This window comes from Mustelus asterias, chromosome 24 (assembly GCF_964213995.1).
Source record: "Mustelus asterias chromosome 24, sMusAst1.hap1.1, whole genome shotgun sequence".
Taxonomy (NCBI): domain Eukaryota; kingdom Metazoa; phylum Chordata; class Chondrichthyes; order Carcharhiniformes; family Triakidae; genus Mustelus; species Mustelus asterias.
The window spans coordinates 328,118-345,113 of record NC_135824.1 but is presented as its reverse complement, the minus strand read 5'-3'; the positions used below and the strand labels follow the sequence as shown (position 1 = coordinate 345,113).

At 46.3% G+C, this 16,996-nt stretch overlaps 1 protein-coding gene across 1 annotated transcript in view; it reads left to right on the top strand.

The window, feature by feature from the left end:
- The window catches only part of LOC144511126 (aminopeptidase N-like), a 109,012-nt gene that overhangs the window by 37,928 nt on the left and 54,088 nt on the right, over nt 1-16,996 (top strand). Inside the window, exons 5-6 of the mRNA XM_078241104.1 lie at nt 11,062-11,216; nt 15,542-15,655. Coding sequence (XP_078097230.1) covers nt 11,062-11,216; nt 15,542-15,655 — 269 coding nt within the window. The remainder of the gene's footprint in view (nt 1-11,061; nt 11,217-15,541; nt 15,656-16,996) is intronic.

The following is a 16,996-nucleotide window of genomic DNA, read 5'->3' as shown; positions in this document are numbered from 1 at the left end:
CTATGCGCTTTAACTTTACACAGTCTGTTATGTGAGACCTTGTCGAAAGCCTCCTGAAAGTCTAAATGAACCACATCCACTGGCTCTCCTCAGTCAACACTCCTAGTTACATAGAGTTGTAGCGGTTGACAGCATGGAAACAGGCCCTTCGGCCTAACTTGTCCATGCCGCCCTTTTTTTTTAAAACCCCTAAGCTATTCCCAATTGACCGCACTTGGCCCATATTCCTCTATACCCATCGTACTCATGTACCTATCTAAATGCTTTTTAAAAGACAAAATTGTACCCGCCTCTATTATTACCTCTGGCAGCTTGTTCCAGACACTCACCACCCTCTGTGTGAAAAAAGTGCCCCTCTGGACACTTTTGTATCTCTCCCCTCTCACCTTAAATCTATGCTCTCTAATTTTAGACTCCCCTACCTTTGGGAAAAGATATTGACTATCTGGCTGACCTGTGCCCCTCATTATTTTAAAGACCTCTCTAAACTCACCCCTCAGCCTCTCCTTATAACTCAATCCATCAAGTCCCAGTAGCATCCTAGTAAATCTTTTCTGCACTCTTTCTAGTTTAATAATATCCTTTCTATAATAGGGTGACCAGAATTGTCTTTATATGCCCTGTTTGCTGTTTATGAGCAGATCTCCCACTCACCTGACGAAGGAGCAGTGCTCCGAAAGCCAGTGGCGTTTTGCTACCAAATAAACCGGTTGGACTTTAACCTGGAGTTGTTAGACTCCTTACTGTGTTCACCCCAGTCCAACGCCGGCATCTCCACATCATGACCAGAATTGCACATAGTATTCCAAGTGTGGCCTTACCAATGTCTTGTACAACTTCAACAAGATGTCCCAACTCCTGTATTCAATGTTCTGACCGATGAAACCAAGCATGCCGAATGCCTTCTTCACCACTCTGTCCACATGTGACTCCACTTTCAAGGAGCTATGAACATGTACCCCTAGATCTCTTTGTTCTGTAACTCTCCCCAATGCTCTGCCATTAACTGAGTAAGTCCTGCCCTGGTTCAATCTACCAAAATGCATCATCTCGTATTTGTCTAAATTAAACTCCATCTGCCATTCATCAGCCCACTGGCCCAATTGATCAAGATCCCGTTGCAATTGGAGATAACTTTCTTCACTGTCCACTATGTCACCAATCTTAGTGTCATCTACAAACTTACTAACCATGCCTCCTATATTCTCATCCAAATCATTAATATAATAACATTAATATAATTAATTAAATAACAGTGGACCCAGCACTGATCCCTGAGGCACACATCTTCAATGAATTCCAATAGATTCATCAAGCATGATTTCCCTTTTGTAAATCCATGCTGACTTTATCTAATTATACCACTGCCTTCCAAATGCCGAGTTATGAAATCCTTGATAATAGACTCTAACAACTTCCCCAGTACCGACATTAGACTCACTGGTCTATTGTTCCCTGTTTTCTCTCTACTTCTGTTTTTGAATAGTGGGCTGACATTAGCTACCCTCCGATCTATAGGAGCTATTCCAGAGTCCATAGAGTTTTGGAAAATAACCACCGATGGATCTATTATTTCCAAGGCCACTCCTTTAAGTACTCTGGGATGGAGATTATCAGGATCTGGAGATTTATCCACCTTCAATCCCATCAATTTCCCCAAAACCATTTCTCTGTTAATGCTGGTTTCCTTCAGCTCCTCACTAAAACATGTTCCTCTCAGCACTTCTGGCAACATTGCTTCAGACTTCACAAAGGAAGACATGAATAAAGTACAAATTTAATTCCTCAGCCTTTTCTTTATTCCCCGTTACGAATTCTCCTGTTTCAACTAAGGGGCCTACTTTCATTTTTGTCAATCTTTTTCTCTTTACATATCTATAGAAACTTTTACAGTCAGTTTTTATGTTCCCCGCTAGCTTACTTTCATACTCTATTTTTCCCTTCTTAATCAATCCCTTGGTCCTCTTTTGCTGAATTTTAAACTGCTCCCAATCCTCAGGCCTATTGCTTTTTCTTGCCAATTTGTTTGCTTCTTCCTCGAATCTGATACTATCTCTAATTTCTCTTGTAAGCCATGGTTTGGTCACAATTCTCTGACCAGTCTCGCACCAAACAGGAATAAACAGCTTCTGGAGTTCATCTATTCGTTCTTTAAATGCCGGCCATTGCCTGTCCATTGTCTTCCCTTTCAGTAATGTTTCCCAGTGCGTCATGGCCAATTCACGCCTCAAACCATCACAGTTCCCTTTATTGTCAGTTTTTGTATTCGTCACTGGTTTACCCTCCTCATATATTTTCTCCATCTTTATTATCTTTTAACCCCTCCTCCCTTTCATACTATTAGATTTCCCCTTCTATTCTTTCCCTTCCCCTGCCCCCTCACCCAGTACTTGTTTAAAACCAGTTACATCTTTAACTAGCTCTAGTTCTGATGAAAGGTCATTGAACTGGAACATAAACTGTTTCTCTCTCCAGAGAGACTGGTTCCAATAAAAGTCCCACATCGGCAGGTATCAGTTACCAGCAGCACCATTTAGCTGCTTTGGGAATGTGAAGGGAGTGCCCTCTGAGGATGCGCTTGCTGTAAGTTCATAAAGTTGCCAGGAATCCAGCCGGTTTGTATGCCAGCTCACACCAGAAAAGAGAGATGTGCAAGCTGAATGCAACTGATGAAAACACAATGCGATTAATGGCCAATTACCTGCAGTGAGCAGGGGGGAGCAGAGCTAGGGCAGGGCGGGGCAGGGGAGGGGGCAGAGTGGGGTGAATGGAGCAGGACAGCTGGGCCGGGCAGGGCTTTGAGCCGCTGGAGAAAGTCGGTCAGAGCAGTGGGTGGAGCCATTGCATTTTTACTTTGATGTTGTTTCTGATCAGATGTCCAGGTTTCTCCGGAACCTTGCAGATCCTCTGGTCCTCTGTGGATACTGCCCCCATCAGTAAATACCAGAAATGTCCCTGTGGATTTGACCATTCTAGCACCTAAAGTCATAGAGATTTACAGCACAGAAAGAGGCCCTTCGGCCCATCAAATCTGCACTGGCCATCAAGCACCTTTCTGTTCTAATCCCGTTTTCCAGCACTTGGCCCGTAGCTTTGTTTGCTACGGTGTTTCAAATGCTCATCTAAATGCTTCTTAAACGTGAGGATTCTCGCCTCTACCACCCTTTCAGGCAGAGAGTCCTAGATTCCCACCACCCTCTGGGTGAAAAAATATTTCCTCCAATTCCCTCTAAATTTCCTGCCTTAAATCTATTCCTCCTGGTTATTGTTATCTACAAAGGGGAAAGGTTTCTTTCTCTCTGCTCTACCCCCAGCCCAGGCACCATCCTGGTGAATCTCCTCTGCATCCTCCCTACTGCAATCACATCCTTTCTAGTGTGGTGACCAGAACTGCACACAGTGCTCTAGCTGTGAGTGATTTATACAGCTCCATCATAACCTCCCTGCTCTTATATTCAATACCTTGGCTAATAACCTGTCCTGCTGCCTTCAGGGATCTATCGACTTGCAGCCAAGGACCCTCTGCTCCTCTGTACTTCCTCGCACCGTTCATTATGTATGCCTTTGCCTTGTGAGCCCTCCCAAAATGTATTACCTCAAACTTTTCAGGGTTAAATTCCATTTGGAATTGTTCTGCCATCTGACCAGCCTGTCTATATCATTCTGTAATCTAAGGCTTTTCTCCTCGCTACTTATCACACCACCAATTTTCATGTCATCTGCAAACGTACTGATCTTACCTCCTACTTCATATCTAGATCAGTAACGTACACTACAAACAGCATGGGATCCAGCACTGATCCCTGTCGAACACCCACTGGACAGGCTTCCAGTTACAACAACAACCATCAACCATCACCCCTTGCCTCCTCCCACTAAACCAATTTTGGATCCAATTTGCCAAATTGCCCTGAATCCAATGGGCTCTTACCTTCTTGATCAGTCTCCCTTGTGGACCCTTGTCAAAGTCCATGTAGACTACATCAACTGCACTCCCTCATCTACGCACCTGGTAACAAAATTCAATTACATTTGTTAAATGTGACCTCCCCTGACTATCCTTGATCAATCCTTTCCCCTCCAAGTGCTGATTAATTCTGTCCCTCTGAATATTTTCTAATAATTTCCCTACCGCTGATGTTGAACTCACTGGTCTGTAATTACCTGGGTTTTTCCCTGCTTCCCTTCTTGAATAATGGGAGCTGTCCTCCACTCCTTTGGAACCTGTCCTGTTGTCAGAGAGGATTTGAAAATTCACATCAGAGCCCCTGCAATCTCTTCCCTTGTCTCACACAGCAGCATGGCGTCTGAACCTGGGGATTTATCTACTTTTAAACCCAGTAAAATCATTAGCAGCTCCTCTGTTGAATATCACAGATCCCTCTGTGATTTCTATACTGACATTGTCCTTCTCCATAGTGCAAAATACTCATTTAACACCTCACCCACATCTCCTGGTTCCACACACAGGTTGCCACTTTGATCCCTAATGGGCCTGACTCTTTCCCAGATTACTGTCTTGCCCTTAGTATAAAACACCTTGGGATTTTCCTTTATTTTGCCTGCCAGAGTTTTTTCATGCCCCCTCTTCACTCTTTTAATTTATTTTTTAAATACCCCCTGCACTCTCGACACTGCTCTCGGGGCATCCCCTGTTTTGAGCCCCTTATATCTGTCATAAGCCTCCTATTTTCTCCTCATCCAATGCTGTATATCCCTTGACATCCAGGATTCTTTGGGCATTTTGGTCCCAGCCTTTATCCTTACGGGAACATGTTGGCCCTGTATTCTCTCTATTTCCTTTTTGACTGACTCCCATTGCTCCGATGTGGATTTCCCTCCAAGTAGCAGCTCCCAATCCACTTTGGCCAGATCCAGTCTTATCCAATTAAAATCAGCCTTCCACCAATTCAGAACCTTCTAGTCATCTTTGGCCTTTTCCATAACTACCTTAAACCGAACTGAGTTATGGACAATGTCACTGAAATCCTTCCCCAACAGCACTCCTACCACCTGCCCAGCTTCATTCCCTAAAATTTGCTCCAGTACCGGCCCTCTCTTATTGGACACTCTACGCACCGGCTCAAAAACGCTGCTCGATGCTCTTTAAAAATTCCACCCCCTCTAAGTCTTTCACACTCTGCCTATCCCAATTAATATTGGGGACATTGAAATCCCCGACTATTATTGCCCTGTTGTTGTTACACTTCTCTGAGATTGGTCGACATATCTGCTCTTCTATCTGTCTCTGCCTATTTTGGGGGCTATAGTACTCTCCCAGCAACCCTTTTTGTTTTAAAGTTCCACCAATATAACCTCCATTGAGGAGTGTGCGAATATATCATCTCATCTCACTGCAGTAATCACTCCTTGACCAATACTGGGACACTACCTCCTCTTTTACATCCCCCCCTTGCCCCCCCGTCTTGCCTGAAGACTCTATACCCTGAGCTGCTAGTCCTGCCACTTTCTCAACCACGTCTCTGTGATCACAATAATGCCATTCTCCCAAAACCCACGGTTTATCAGCCTTACCTGTAAGACTCATTGCGTTTAAGTAAATGTCACCGAGCCTTGCCGTAACATGTCTCCCTTTGCAATGTCTTCCAGGTTGACTTGGTTTTTCTTCTATCTTTAGCTGTGCATCACTCTGCACTGTCCCTCCATACTTAGATCCATCTGTCTGTCAAATTAGTTTAAACTCCCTCGGCAGAACTAGCAAACTTCTCCGCAAGGCTGTTGGTCCGGTTTTGGTTCAGGTGCAACCTGTCTGACTTGTACAGGTCCCACTTTCCCCAGAAAGGGACCCAGTGATCTGGGAATCTAAAGCCCTCCCTCCTGCACCATCTCTTCAGCCACACATTGATCTGTGCTATCCTGTTCCTATACTCACTGGCACTGGGAGTAATCCGGAGATTACAAACTTTCAGCTCCTGCTCTTCATTCCGCTATCTCGCTCCCTAAATTCTTCAAGCCGGACCTCATTCCACTTTGTACCTTTGTCATTGATACCAATGTGAACTATGATCTCTGACTGTTCACCCTTCACCTTCAGAATATTCTGCAGCCATTCAGCGACATCCCCTGACCCTGGCGCCAGGGAGGCAACAGTGCATTCCTCGAGTCACATCTGCAGCTGCAGAAATGCCTGTCTGCACCCTTCACTATCGAGTCACCTATCACTAGAGTCATAGAGGTTTACAGCATGGAAACAGGCCCTTCAGCCCAACTTGTCCATGCCGCCCTTTTTCTTTTAAAATCCCTAAGCCAATCCCAATTGCCCCGCATTTGGCCCATATCCCTCTATACCCATCGTACCCATGTAACTATCTAAATGCTTTTTAAAAGACAAAATTGTACCCGCCTCTACTACTACCTCTGGCAGCTTGTTCCAGACACTCACCACCCTCTGTGAAAAAATTGCCCCTCTGGACACTTTTGTATCTCTCCCCTCTCACCTTAAACCTATGCCCTCTAGTTTTAGACTCCCCTACCTTTGGGAAAAGATATTGACTATCTAGCTGATCTGTGCCCCTCATTATTTTACAGACCTCTATAAGATCACCCCTCAGCCTCCTATGCTCCAGAGAAAAAAGTCCCAGTCTGTCCAGCCTCTCCTTATAACTCAATCCATCAAGTCCCGGTAGCATCCTAGTAAATCTTTTCTGCACTCTTTCTAGTTTAATAATATCCTTTCTATAATAGGGTGACCAGAATTGCACACAGTATTCCAAGTGTGGCCTTACCAATGTCTTGTACAACTTCAACAAGACGTCCCAACTCCTGTATTCAATGTTCTGACCGATGAAACCAAGCATGCCGAATGCCTTCTTCACCACTCTGTCCACCTGTGACTCCACTTTCAAAGAGCTATGAACATGTACCCCTGGATCTCTTTGTTCTGTAACTCCCCCCAACGCCCTACCATTAACTGAGTAAGTCCTGCCCTGGTTCAATCTACCAAAATGCATTACCTTGCATTTGTCTAAATTAAACTCCATCTGCCATTCGTCAGCCCACTGGCCCAATTGATCAAGATCCCGTTGCAATTGGAGATAACTTTCTTCACTGTCCACCATGCCACCAATCTTGGTGTCATCTGCAAACTTACTAACCATGCCTCCTATATTCTCATCCAAATCATTAATATAAATGACAAATAACAGTGGACCCAGCACTGATCCCTGAGGCACACCGCTGGTCACAGGCCTCCAGTTTGAAAAACAACTCTCTACAACCACCCTCTGGCTTCTGTCAAGGATTTTGTATCCATTTAGATACCTCACCCTGGATCCCGTGAGATTTATGCAACAACCTATCATATCTTGTCAAAGGCCTTGCTAAAGTCCATGTAGACAACATCAACTGCACTGCCCTCATCTACCTTCTTGGTTACTCCTTCAAAAAATGCAATCAAATTTGTGAGACATGATTTTCCACTCACAAAGCCATGCTGACTGTCCCTAATCAGTCCTTGCCTCTCTAAATGCCTGTAGATCCTGTCTCTCAAAATACTTTCCAACAATTTACCCACACAGATGTGAGGCTCACTGGCCTGTAGTTCCCAAGCTTTTCCCTGCAGCTCTTTTTAAACAAAGGCACAACATTTGCCACTCTCCAATCTTCAGGCACTATCGATGATTCAAATATCTCGGCTAGGGGACCCGCAATTTCCTCCCTAGCCTCCCACAATGTCCTGGATATACTTCATCAGGCCCCAGGGATTTATCTATCTTGATGTGCTTTAAGACTTTCAGCACCTCCTTCTCTGTAATATGTACACTCCTCAAGACATCACTATTTATTTCCCCACGTTCCCTAACATCCACTATTGCTCTTACTCCTCCCCTCTTGTACAGCTGAGTCACCCACAGCTCCATGAACGTAGTCCTGGCTCCACTCCCCAGAGGAACTGTCACTCTCTCCGTTTCCAACACAGAAAAACGGTTCTTGAGTGAGTTGCATTCTGGGACTTTCCTGATGACCTGTCTGTCTCCCTTCTTCTGACTGATGGTCACCCATTCCCCTTCTGACTACATTTCCTTAAACTGTGGGGTGACCACATCTGAAAGCGCGTTGTCCACAAACCTCTCGGTCTTGCGGATGCCCCGCTGAGCCTCCAGGCAATGCTCACGCTCCACAACCCGGCTCTCAAGCTGGTGAAACAGGTGGCATGTCCCGTGCAACTTCTGATCCAGCCTGCAAGGAGTATCTAGGAATTCCCACATGCTGCAAGCTGTGCATAACACAGGACTGAGCGAGCCAGTCATGCTTTATGTTAAAAGATTCTTATGTTAAATTTATGCCAATTGGAAAATTATTTGAGCTATTTTTAAAAAACTTAGAACTCTTCTTTAATATAGCTAAATTTAAAAAAACCCAGCTTACCCACTACTTACTTATCAGCCCTCTCCCTCGTAGCTGCCACGTCGGTCCTAGGGCACGACCACTCTCGGAACATTAAAAAGTTTGAAAACTAAAAAAAGGAAAATAATCTTTTCCCTTCTGCACCAAATTCCCAAAGTCCCCACACTCGCTCTGACTGCGCCTCACTCAGGATGTGCCCTCTCCCACTGTCGCATTGCACAGTGGAAGGTTGGAATGCTGGCGCAGCAAGTCATAAGAAAGGCAAATGGAATGTTGCTATTCATTGCGAATGGAATAGAATGTAAAAGTAGGGAGTTGCTATTGCAACTGTATAGGGCATTGGTAAAGACCACATCCGGAATACTGCCACAGTTTTGGTCCCTTACTTAAGGAAGGATGTAAATGCATTGGAGGCGGTTCAGAGAAGATTCACTGGATTGATTCCAGGGATGAAGGACTTGTCTAATGAAGAGAGGTACAATTTAGGCCAATACTTGCTGGAATTTAGAAGAATGAGAGGAGATCTGATTGGGGTACAAAAGATGCTGAAGGGGATTGACAGGATATACACAGAGCGGATGTTTCTTTTTAGAACATAGAACATAGAAAAAATACAGCACAAACAGGCCCTTTGGCCCACAAGTTGTGCCGGTCATGTCCCTTTCCAGGTTGGTGGTGACATTCACAAGGGGTCATAGGTTCAAGGTGAGGCGCGGGGGAGGATTAACACGGATATCTGAAGGACATATTTTACACAGAGGGTGGTGAGGGCCTGGAATGCGCTGACAGGCAAGGTGGTGGAGGCGGGCACACTGGGAACGTTTAAGACTTATCTAGATAGCCACATGAACGGAGTGGGAATGGAGGGATACAAAAGAATGGTCTAGTTTGGACCAGGGAGCGGCGCGGGCTTGGAGGGCCAAAGGGCCTGTTCCTGTGCTGTATTGTTCTTTGTACCTACCTAGGCTTATATATAGGCTTACCTATAACCCTCAATCCTATTAAGTTCCATGTACTCATCCAGAAGTCTCTTAAAAGACCCTATCGAGTTTGCCTCCACCACCACTGACGGCAGCCGATTCCACTCACCCACCAACCTCTGAGTGAAAAACTTACCCCTGACATCTCCTCTGTACCTACTCCCCAGCACCTTAAACCTGTGTCCTCTCGTAGCAGCCATTTCAGCCCTGGGAAAAAGCCTCCGAGAATCCACCCGATCTATACCTCTCAACTTCTTGTACACCTCTATCAGGTCACCTCTCATCCTTCGTCTCTCCAAGGAGAAAAGACCGAGCTCCCTCAACCTATCCTCATAAGACATGCCAACCAATCCAGGCAACATCCTTGTAAATCTTCTCTGCATCCTTTCAATAATTTCCACATCCTTCCTGTAATGAGGCGACCAGAACTGAGCACAGTACTCCAAGTGGGGTCTGACGAGGGCCTTATAAAGCTGCAAGTTGGACATTCTAGAACAAGAGGCTATAGTTTTAGATTAAAAGATGGCAGATTTAAAACAGAAATGAGGGATTAGATTCACTCAAAGGATCACGGATCTGTGGAATTCTGTACCCCAGAGTGCAGTGGGCACCGGAACATGAAACAAAATTAAAGTGGAGATAGATTTTAGTTAGTAGCGGGATGAGGGGTTATGGAGAATGGGCAGGGAGGTGGAGCTGAGGCCAAGGTGAGATCAGCCATGATGGTATTGAATGATGGATCAGGCTCGAGGGGCTGAATGGCCTACACCTGCTCCTAGTTCACATGTTCTTATGAGCAAGTGGAGATACTCCACCTCCACTTGTTCATATCAACAGGAGGAAAATTTTCCTGTTCTAACATTAACAGATTCTGCATTATCTCCAGAGTAATTATAGAAACTAGAAACAGGAGGCCATTTGGCCCCTTGAGCCTACTCTGCCATTCACTTTGATCATGGATGATCATCAAATTCAATATCCTGATCCCCCCCTCCCCCCCCACCCCCATATCCCTCGATCACGTTAGCCCCAAGAGCTATATTCAATTTCCTCTTGAAATCAGACAATGTTTTGGCCTCAACTATTTTCTGTGGTCGTGAATTCCACACATTCACCACCCTCTGGGTGAAGAAATTTCTCCTCCCCTCAGTTCTAAAAGGTTTACCCCTTATCTTCAAACTATGACTCCCAGTTCTAGACTCCTCCACCATCGGGAACATTCTTTCTGAATCTACCCTGTCTAACCCTGCTGGAATATTATAAGTTTCTATGAGATCCCCTCTCACTCTTCTCAACTCCAGCGATAATAATCCTCACCGACTTAGTCTCTGCTCATATGACAGACCTGCCATCCCAGGAATCAGCCTGGTAAATTTTCGCTGTACTCCCTCTATAGCAAGGACATCCTTCCTCAGATAAAAACACCAAAACTGCACACAATACTCCAGGTGCAGCCTCACCAACGCCCAATACAACTGCAGCATCTGAGAATTTACACATGCAGTGTCAATAACTGGACACGAATGAACACAATATAGACTCGCCGGAATTCTACCGCCCCGCCTGCCAGGGAATCGGAGAGAGTCTGGAGCAGACACCGGAAACATCTGTTAACCTTGGGAGGGAATTTCCGGTCTTGCTCGAGCGTGGCTGTAGAATGCCGCACTGTGTCTCATGTCCCTTTGATTATGGTGATGGACTTTCATGTTTCCAGACCAGATTGCACTTCCTGATTTCAATGCTGGTGCCATGGAGAACTGGGGCCTAATCACCTACCGCGAGACGGCTCTCCTATACCACCCCCAACTGTCATCTGCCGGAAACAAGGAGAGGGTTCTAATGGTCATTGCACATGAACTGGCTCATCAGGTAAATACAATTATTCTTCCATTAGACCAGATTAATCAACAGTTGCTTTAACTTATTAAATCTGACTCCCGTGCTCCTGTGGCAGAAAACCCCAATCTCGGCACAACTCATTGCAGCACCAAGAGCGCCGCACTGTCAGAGGGTCAGGACTGAGGGAGTGCTGCACTGTCAGAGGGTCAGTGCTGAGGGAGTGCCGCACTGTCAGAGGGTCAGTACTGAGGGAGTGCCGCACTGTCAGAGGGTCAGTACTGAGGGAGTGCCGCACTGTCAGAGGGTCAGTACTGAGGGAGTGCCGCACTGTCAGAGGCTCAGTACTGAGGGAGTGCCGCACTGTCAGAGGGTCAGTACTGAGGGAGTGCCGCTCTGTCAGAGGGTCAGTGCTGAGGGAGTGCCGCACTGTCAGAGGGTCAGTACTGAGGGAGTGCCGCTCTCTCAGTGGGTCAGTGCTGAGGGAGTGCAGCACTGTCAGAGGGTCAGTACTGAGGGAGTGCCGCACTGTCAGAGGGTCAGTACTGAGGGAGTGCCGCACTGTCAGTGGGTCAGTACTGAGGGAGTGCCGCACTGTCAGAGGGTCGGTGCTGAGGGAGTGCCCCACTGTCAGAGGGTCAGTACTGAGGGAGTGCCGCACTGTCAGAGGATCAGTGCTGAGGGAATGCCGCACTGTCAGAGGGTCAGTACTGAGGGAGTGCCCCACTGTCAGAGGGTCAGTGCTGAGGGAGTGCCGCACTGTCAGAGGGTCAGTGCTGAGGGAGTGCCGCACTGTCAGAGGGTCAGGGCTGAGGGAGTGCCCCACTGTCAGAGGGTCAGTGCTGAGGGAGTGCCGCACTGTCAGAGGGTCAGTGCTGAGGGAGTGCCGCACTGTCAGTGGGTCAGTACTGAGGGAGTGCCGCACTGTCAGAGGGTCAGTGCTGAGGGAGTGCCGCGCTGTCAGAGGGTCAGTGCTGAGGGAGTGCCGCACTGTCAGCGGCTCAGTGCTGAGGGAGTGCCGCACTGTCAGAGGGTCAGTACTGTGGAAGTGCTGCACTGTCAGAGGGTCAGTACCGAGGGAGTGCCGCACTGTTCGAGGGTCAGTGCTGAGGGAGTGCTGCACTGTTGGAAGGTGGGTGTAATATCTCCCGTGACCTTATTAGAAGAAAAAGAAAGGAATTCTCTTGATTAATTTAAATGATTCCACTCAGGCTGTCTTGATGCTCTCTCCACTCACGTTGTTTCGTTTCTTAAAGACTTGATTAGTTGTAAGTATTCGCATTCCAACCATTATTCATGTAAATTGAGTTTGTGTCTTTATATGCCCTGTTTGTGAACAGAATTCCCACTCACCTGAAGAAGGGGCTTGGAGCTCCGAAAGCTTGTGTGGCTTTTGCTACCAAATAAACCTGTTGGACTTTAACCTGGTGTTGTTAAACTTCTTACTGTGTTTGCCCAAAGGAGGCAGAGAGTGGGTATAGATGGGTCTTTTTCTAAATGGAGGTCGGTCACCAGTGGTGTGCCCCAGGGATCTGTTCTGGGACCCTTGCTGTTTGTCATTTTCATAAATGACCTGGATGAGGAAGTGGAGGGGTGGGTTGGTAAGTTTGCCGACGACACGAAGGTTGGTGGGGTTGTGGATAGTCTGGAGGGATGTCAGAAGTTACAGAGGGACATAGATAGGATGCAAGACTGGGCGGAGAAGTGGCAGATGGACTTCAACCCAGGTAAATTGGGTTATTAATTCCTGCTATCTCCTCTTTAATAATTCCATTATTAAAGAGGAGATAGCAGGGCATCTGGATAGAAATGGTTCGATCAATCAGACGCAGCATGGATTCATGAGGGGAAAGTCGTGCTTGACGAACATGTTGGATTTTTATGAAGATGTGACGAGGGCGGTTGATGGAGGAGAACCGGTGGATGCGGTGTTTTTGGATTTCCAAAAGGCGTTTGATAAGGTGTCCCATAAAAGGCTGCTGAAGAAGATTAGGGCACACGGAGTTGGGGGTAGTGTGTTAAAGTGGATTGGGGACTGGCTATCCGACAGGAAGCAAAGAGTCGGAATAAATGGGTGTTTTTCCGGTTGGAGGAAGGTAACTAGTGGCGTGCCGCAGGGATCGGTACTCGGGCCGCAACTGTTTACCATTTATATAGATGATCTGGAGGAGGGGACGGAGTGTAGGGTAACGAAGTTTGCAGACGACACAAAGATAAGTGGAAAAGTGAATCGTGTGGAGGACGGAGAAGATCTGCAGAGAGATTTGGACAGGCTGAGTGAGTGGGCGAGGATATGGCAAATGGAGTATAACGTTGATAAATGCGAGGTTATACACTTTGGAGGAAATAATAACAAATGGGATTACTATCTCAATGGAAACAAATTAAAACATGCTACCGTGCAAAGGGACCTGGGGGTCCTTGTGCATGAGACGCAAAAGCCCAGTCTGCAGGTACAACAGGTGATCAAGAAGGCAAATGGGATGTTGGCCTATATTGCGAGAGGGATAGAATATAAAAGCAGGGATGTCTTGATGCACCTGTACAGGGCATTGGTGAGGCCGCAGCTGGAATACTGTGTGCAGTATTGGTCCCCTTATATGAGGAAGGATATATTGGCATTGGAGGGAGTGCAGAGAAGGTTCACCAGGTTGATACCGGAGATGAGGGGTTTGGATTATGAGGAGAGGCTGAGGAGATTGGGTTTGTACTCGTTGGAGTTTAGAAGGATGAGGGGGGATCTTATGGAGATTTATAAGATAATGCGGGGGCTGGATAGGGTGGAGGCGGAGAGATTCTTTCCACTTAGTAAGGAAGTTAAAACTAGAGGACACAGCCTCAAAATAAAGGGGGGTCGGTTTAAGACAGAGTTGAGGAGGAACTTCTTCTCCCAGAGGGTGGTGAATCTCTGGAATTCTCTGCCCACTGAGGTGGTGGAGGCTACCTCGCTGAATATGTTTAAAGCGCGGATGGATGGATTCCTGAGCGGTAAGGGAATTAAGGGTTATGGGGATCAGGCGGGTAAGTGGTACTGATCCACGTCAGATCAGCCATGATCTTATTGAATGGCGGGCCAGGCTCGAGGGGCTAGATGGCCTACTCCTGCTCCTATTTCTTATGTTCTAAATGTGTAGTGGTCCATTTTGGCAGGTCAAATGGAATGAAGGAGTACAATATAAAGGGAAAGACTCTTAGTACTGTGGAGGATCAGAAGGACCTTGGGGTCCGGGTCCATAGGACTCTAAAATCGGTCCCGCAGGTGGAGGAGGTGGTTAAGAAGGCATATGGTGTGCTGGCCTTTATTCATCGAGGGATTGAGTTTAGGAGTCCGGGGATAATGATACAGCTATATAAGACCCTCGTCAGACCCCACTTGGAGTACTGTGCTTAGTTCTGGTTGCCTCACTATAGGAAGGATGTGGAAAAGATTGAAAGGGTGCAGAGGCGATTTACAAGGATGTTGCCTGGATTGAGTGGCATGCCTTATGAGGATAGGCTGAGGGAGCTCGGTCTTTTCTCCTTGGAGAGACGTATGATGAGTGGAGACCTAATAGAGGTGTATAAGGTGTTGAGAGGCATAGATCGGGTGGACTCTCAGAGGCTTTTTCCCAGGGTGGAAATGGCTGCTACGAGAGGACACAGGTTTAAGGTGCGGGGGGGTAGGTACAGGGGAGATGTTAGGGGTAAGTTTTTCACACAGAGGGTGGTGGGCGAGTGGAATCGGCTGCCGTCAGTGGTGGTGGAGGCGAACTCAATAGGGTCTTTTAAGAGACTCCTGGATGAGTACATGGAGCTTAATAGGATGGAGGGTTATAGGTAGGTCTGAAAGGTAAGGATGTGTTCGGCACAACTTGTGGGGCCGAAGGGCCTGTTTTGTGCTGTAGTTTTCTATGTTTCCATGTTTCTATGTAATTCAGCTCGTTGAAAAAATAAACAGTAAAGATTCTGGAGAATCTCCGGGACAAATAAAATCTCTCTGGTTGACCAACATTGACATAATTTCTAACACAACTGCACACCGTTTCGGAACAGTTCACATTGGAATTTACTCCTTTCCTTCAATGAAAACAACGCAAATTGAAATAATAGCTGTAACATTGAAGCACACAAAACCTTCCTGAGGCAACGAAGGAGATATTAGAAAGTGTTGAAAGAGAAAATATGCAATTCTCTGGATTGAGATTCCATTTCAGAATGAAACTGATACATTCCTGAAATTACAGACTGTTGTAGAATGGGACAAAGAAAGCCTCTATTAAAATAACTCTGTTAGAGAATGGGACTGATACATTCCTAAAGTATTAAGCAGTTTATGGAATTGATATTTTTGAAAGTTAATCTGTGTTTCTTTGTTCCAGTGGTTTGGGAATCTGGTCACAATAAAATGGTGGAATGACTTGTGGCTGAATGAAGGATTTGCATCTTATGTCCAATATTTGGGTGCAAATGAGGTTGAGAAAGCATGGAATGTGGTAAGATGATCCCTCCTGATTTAGCTGCTGCGTTCAGACCCAAGAATATTTCTCAAATATATTGGTCAATTTATAAACTAATTTCTTCTTTTACTCTAACTATTTCCTCACATTACAGTCAATAATTGAAGTTCCAGACAGAAAGGAGAAGTTCCAATATAAATATTCAATAAACAAACACTCAGGAGAAATTCCTTTCACGGTTACTTTGTGAACTTGTTGCTTATTATTCTTATCCCTGAAACTATTCTAAAGTCCTTGTCATTCTTACATGAATGGGTGTAAATTGAGAGAGGCGGATACTCAGTGAGACCTTGGTGTCCTCGTGCATCAGTCGCTGAAAGTAAGCGTGCAGGTACAGCGGGCAGTAAAGAAGGTGAATGGTATGTTAGCCTTCAGAGCGAGAGGATTTGAGTATAGGGTTTGGAATGTTTTGCTGCAATTGTACAGGGCGTTGGTGAGGCCACACCTGGAGTATTGTGTGCAGTTTTGGTGTCGTTATCTGAGGAAGGATGTCCTTGCTATAGAGGGAGTACAGCGAAGGCTTACCAGACTGATTCCTGGGATTCCAGGTCTGTCAAATGAGGAGAGGTTAGGATTATATTCACTGGAGTTTAGAAGAATGAGAAACTTATAAACTTATAAAATTCTAACAGGGTTAGACAGGGTAGATTCAGAAAGAATGTTCCTGATGATGGGGGACTCTAGAACTAGGGGTTATAGTCTGAGGATAAGGGGTAAACCTTTAAGAACTGAGGTGAGGAGAAATTTCTTCACCCAGAGGGTGGTGAATGTGTGGAATTCACTACCACAGAATGTAGCTGAGGCCAAAACATTGTTTGATTTCAAGAAGAAATTAGCTATCGCTCTTGGGGCTAAAGGGATCGAGGGATATGGGAGGAAGGGGGGAATCAGGATATTGAATTTGATGATCAGCCATGATCAAAATGAATGGCAGGGCAGGCTCGAAGGGCCGAACGGCCTCCTCTTGCTTCTAGTTTCTCAGTTTCTCTCAGTGTGAACCTGAGGCCTTCCCCTCTCAGGGGGATTTTGGAGGGGGGGCGCTTAGGCAATCACACCCTCCGTGGTGGGCACTGCTCAGGGGGCAGTGGAGAGGACACAGGGACACAGATCAGTTCAACTCAGGGCCAGGATGGGGGTCCCAGAATCGCTACATCAGGGAAGGGGGTGGAGAGGGGTCACTTGCAGGCTTTACCTTCCCTTCCCATTGGGTGCCACTTGCTTTAAAGAGGTTGTGAAGGCTGGTATGCAGATAGTGCTGTGTGTGTGCACTGCTCCTGGGTTACTGTCCATATCGCAGCTGAGGGAGTGTGTGGGGGC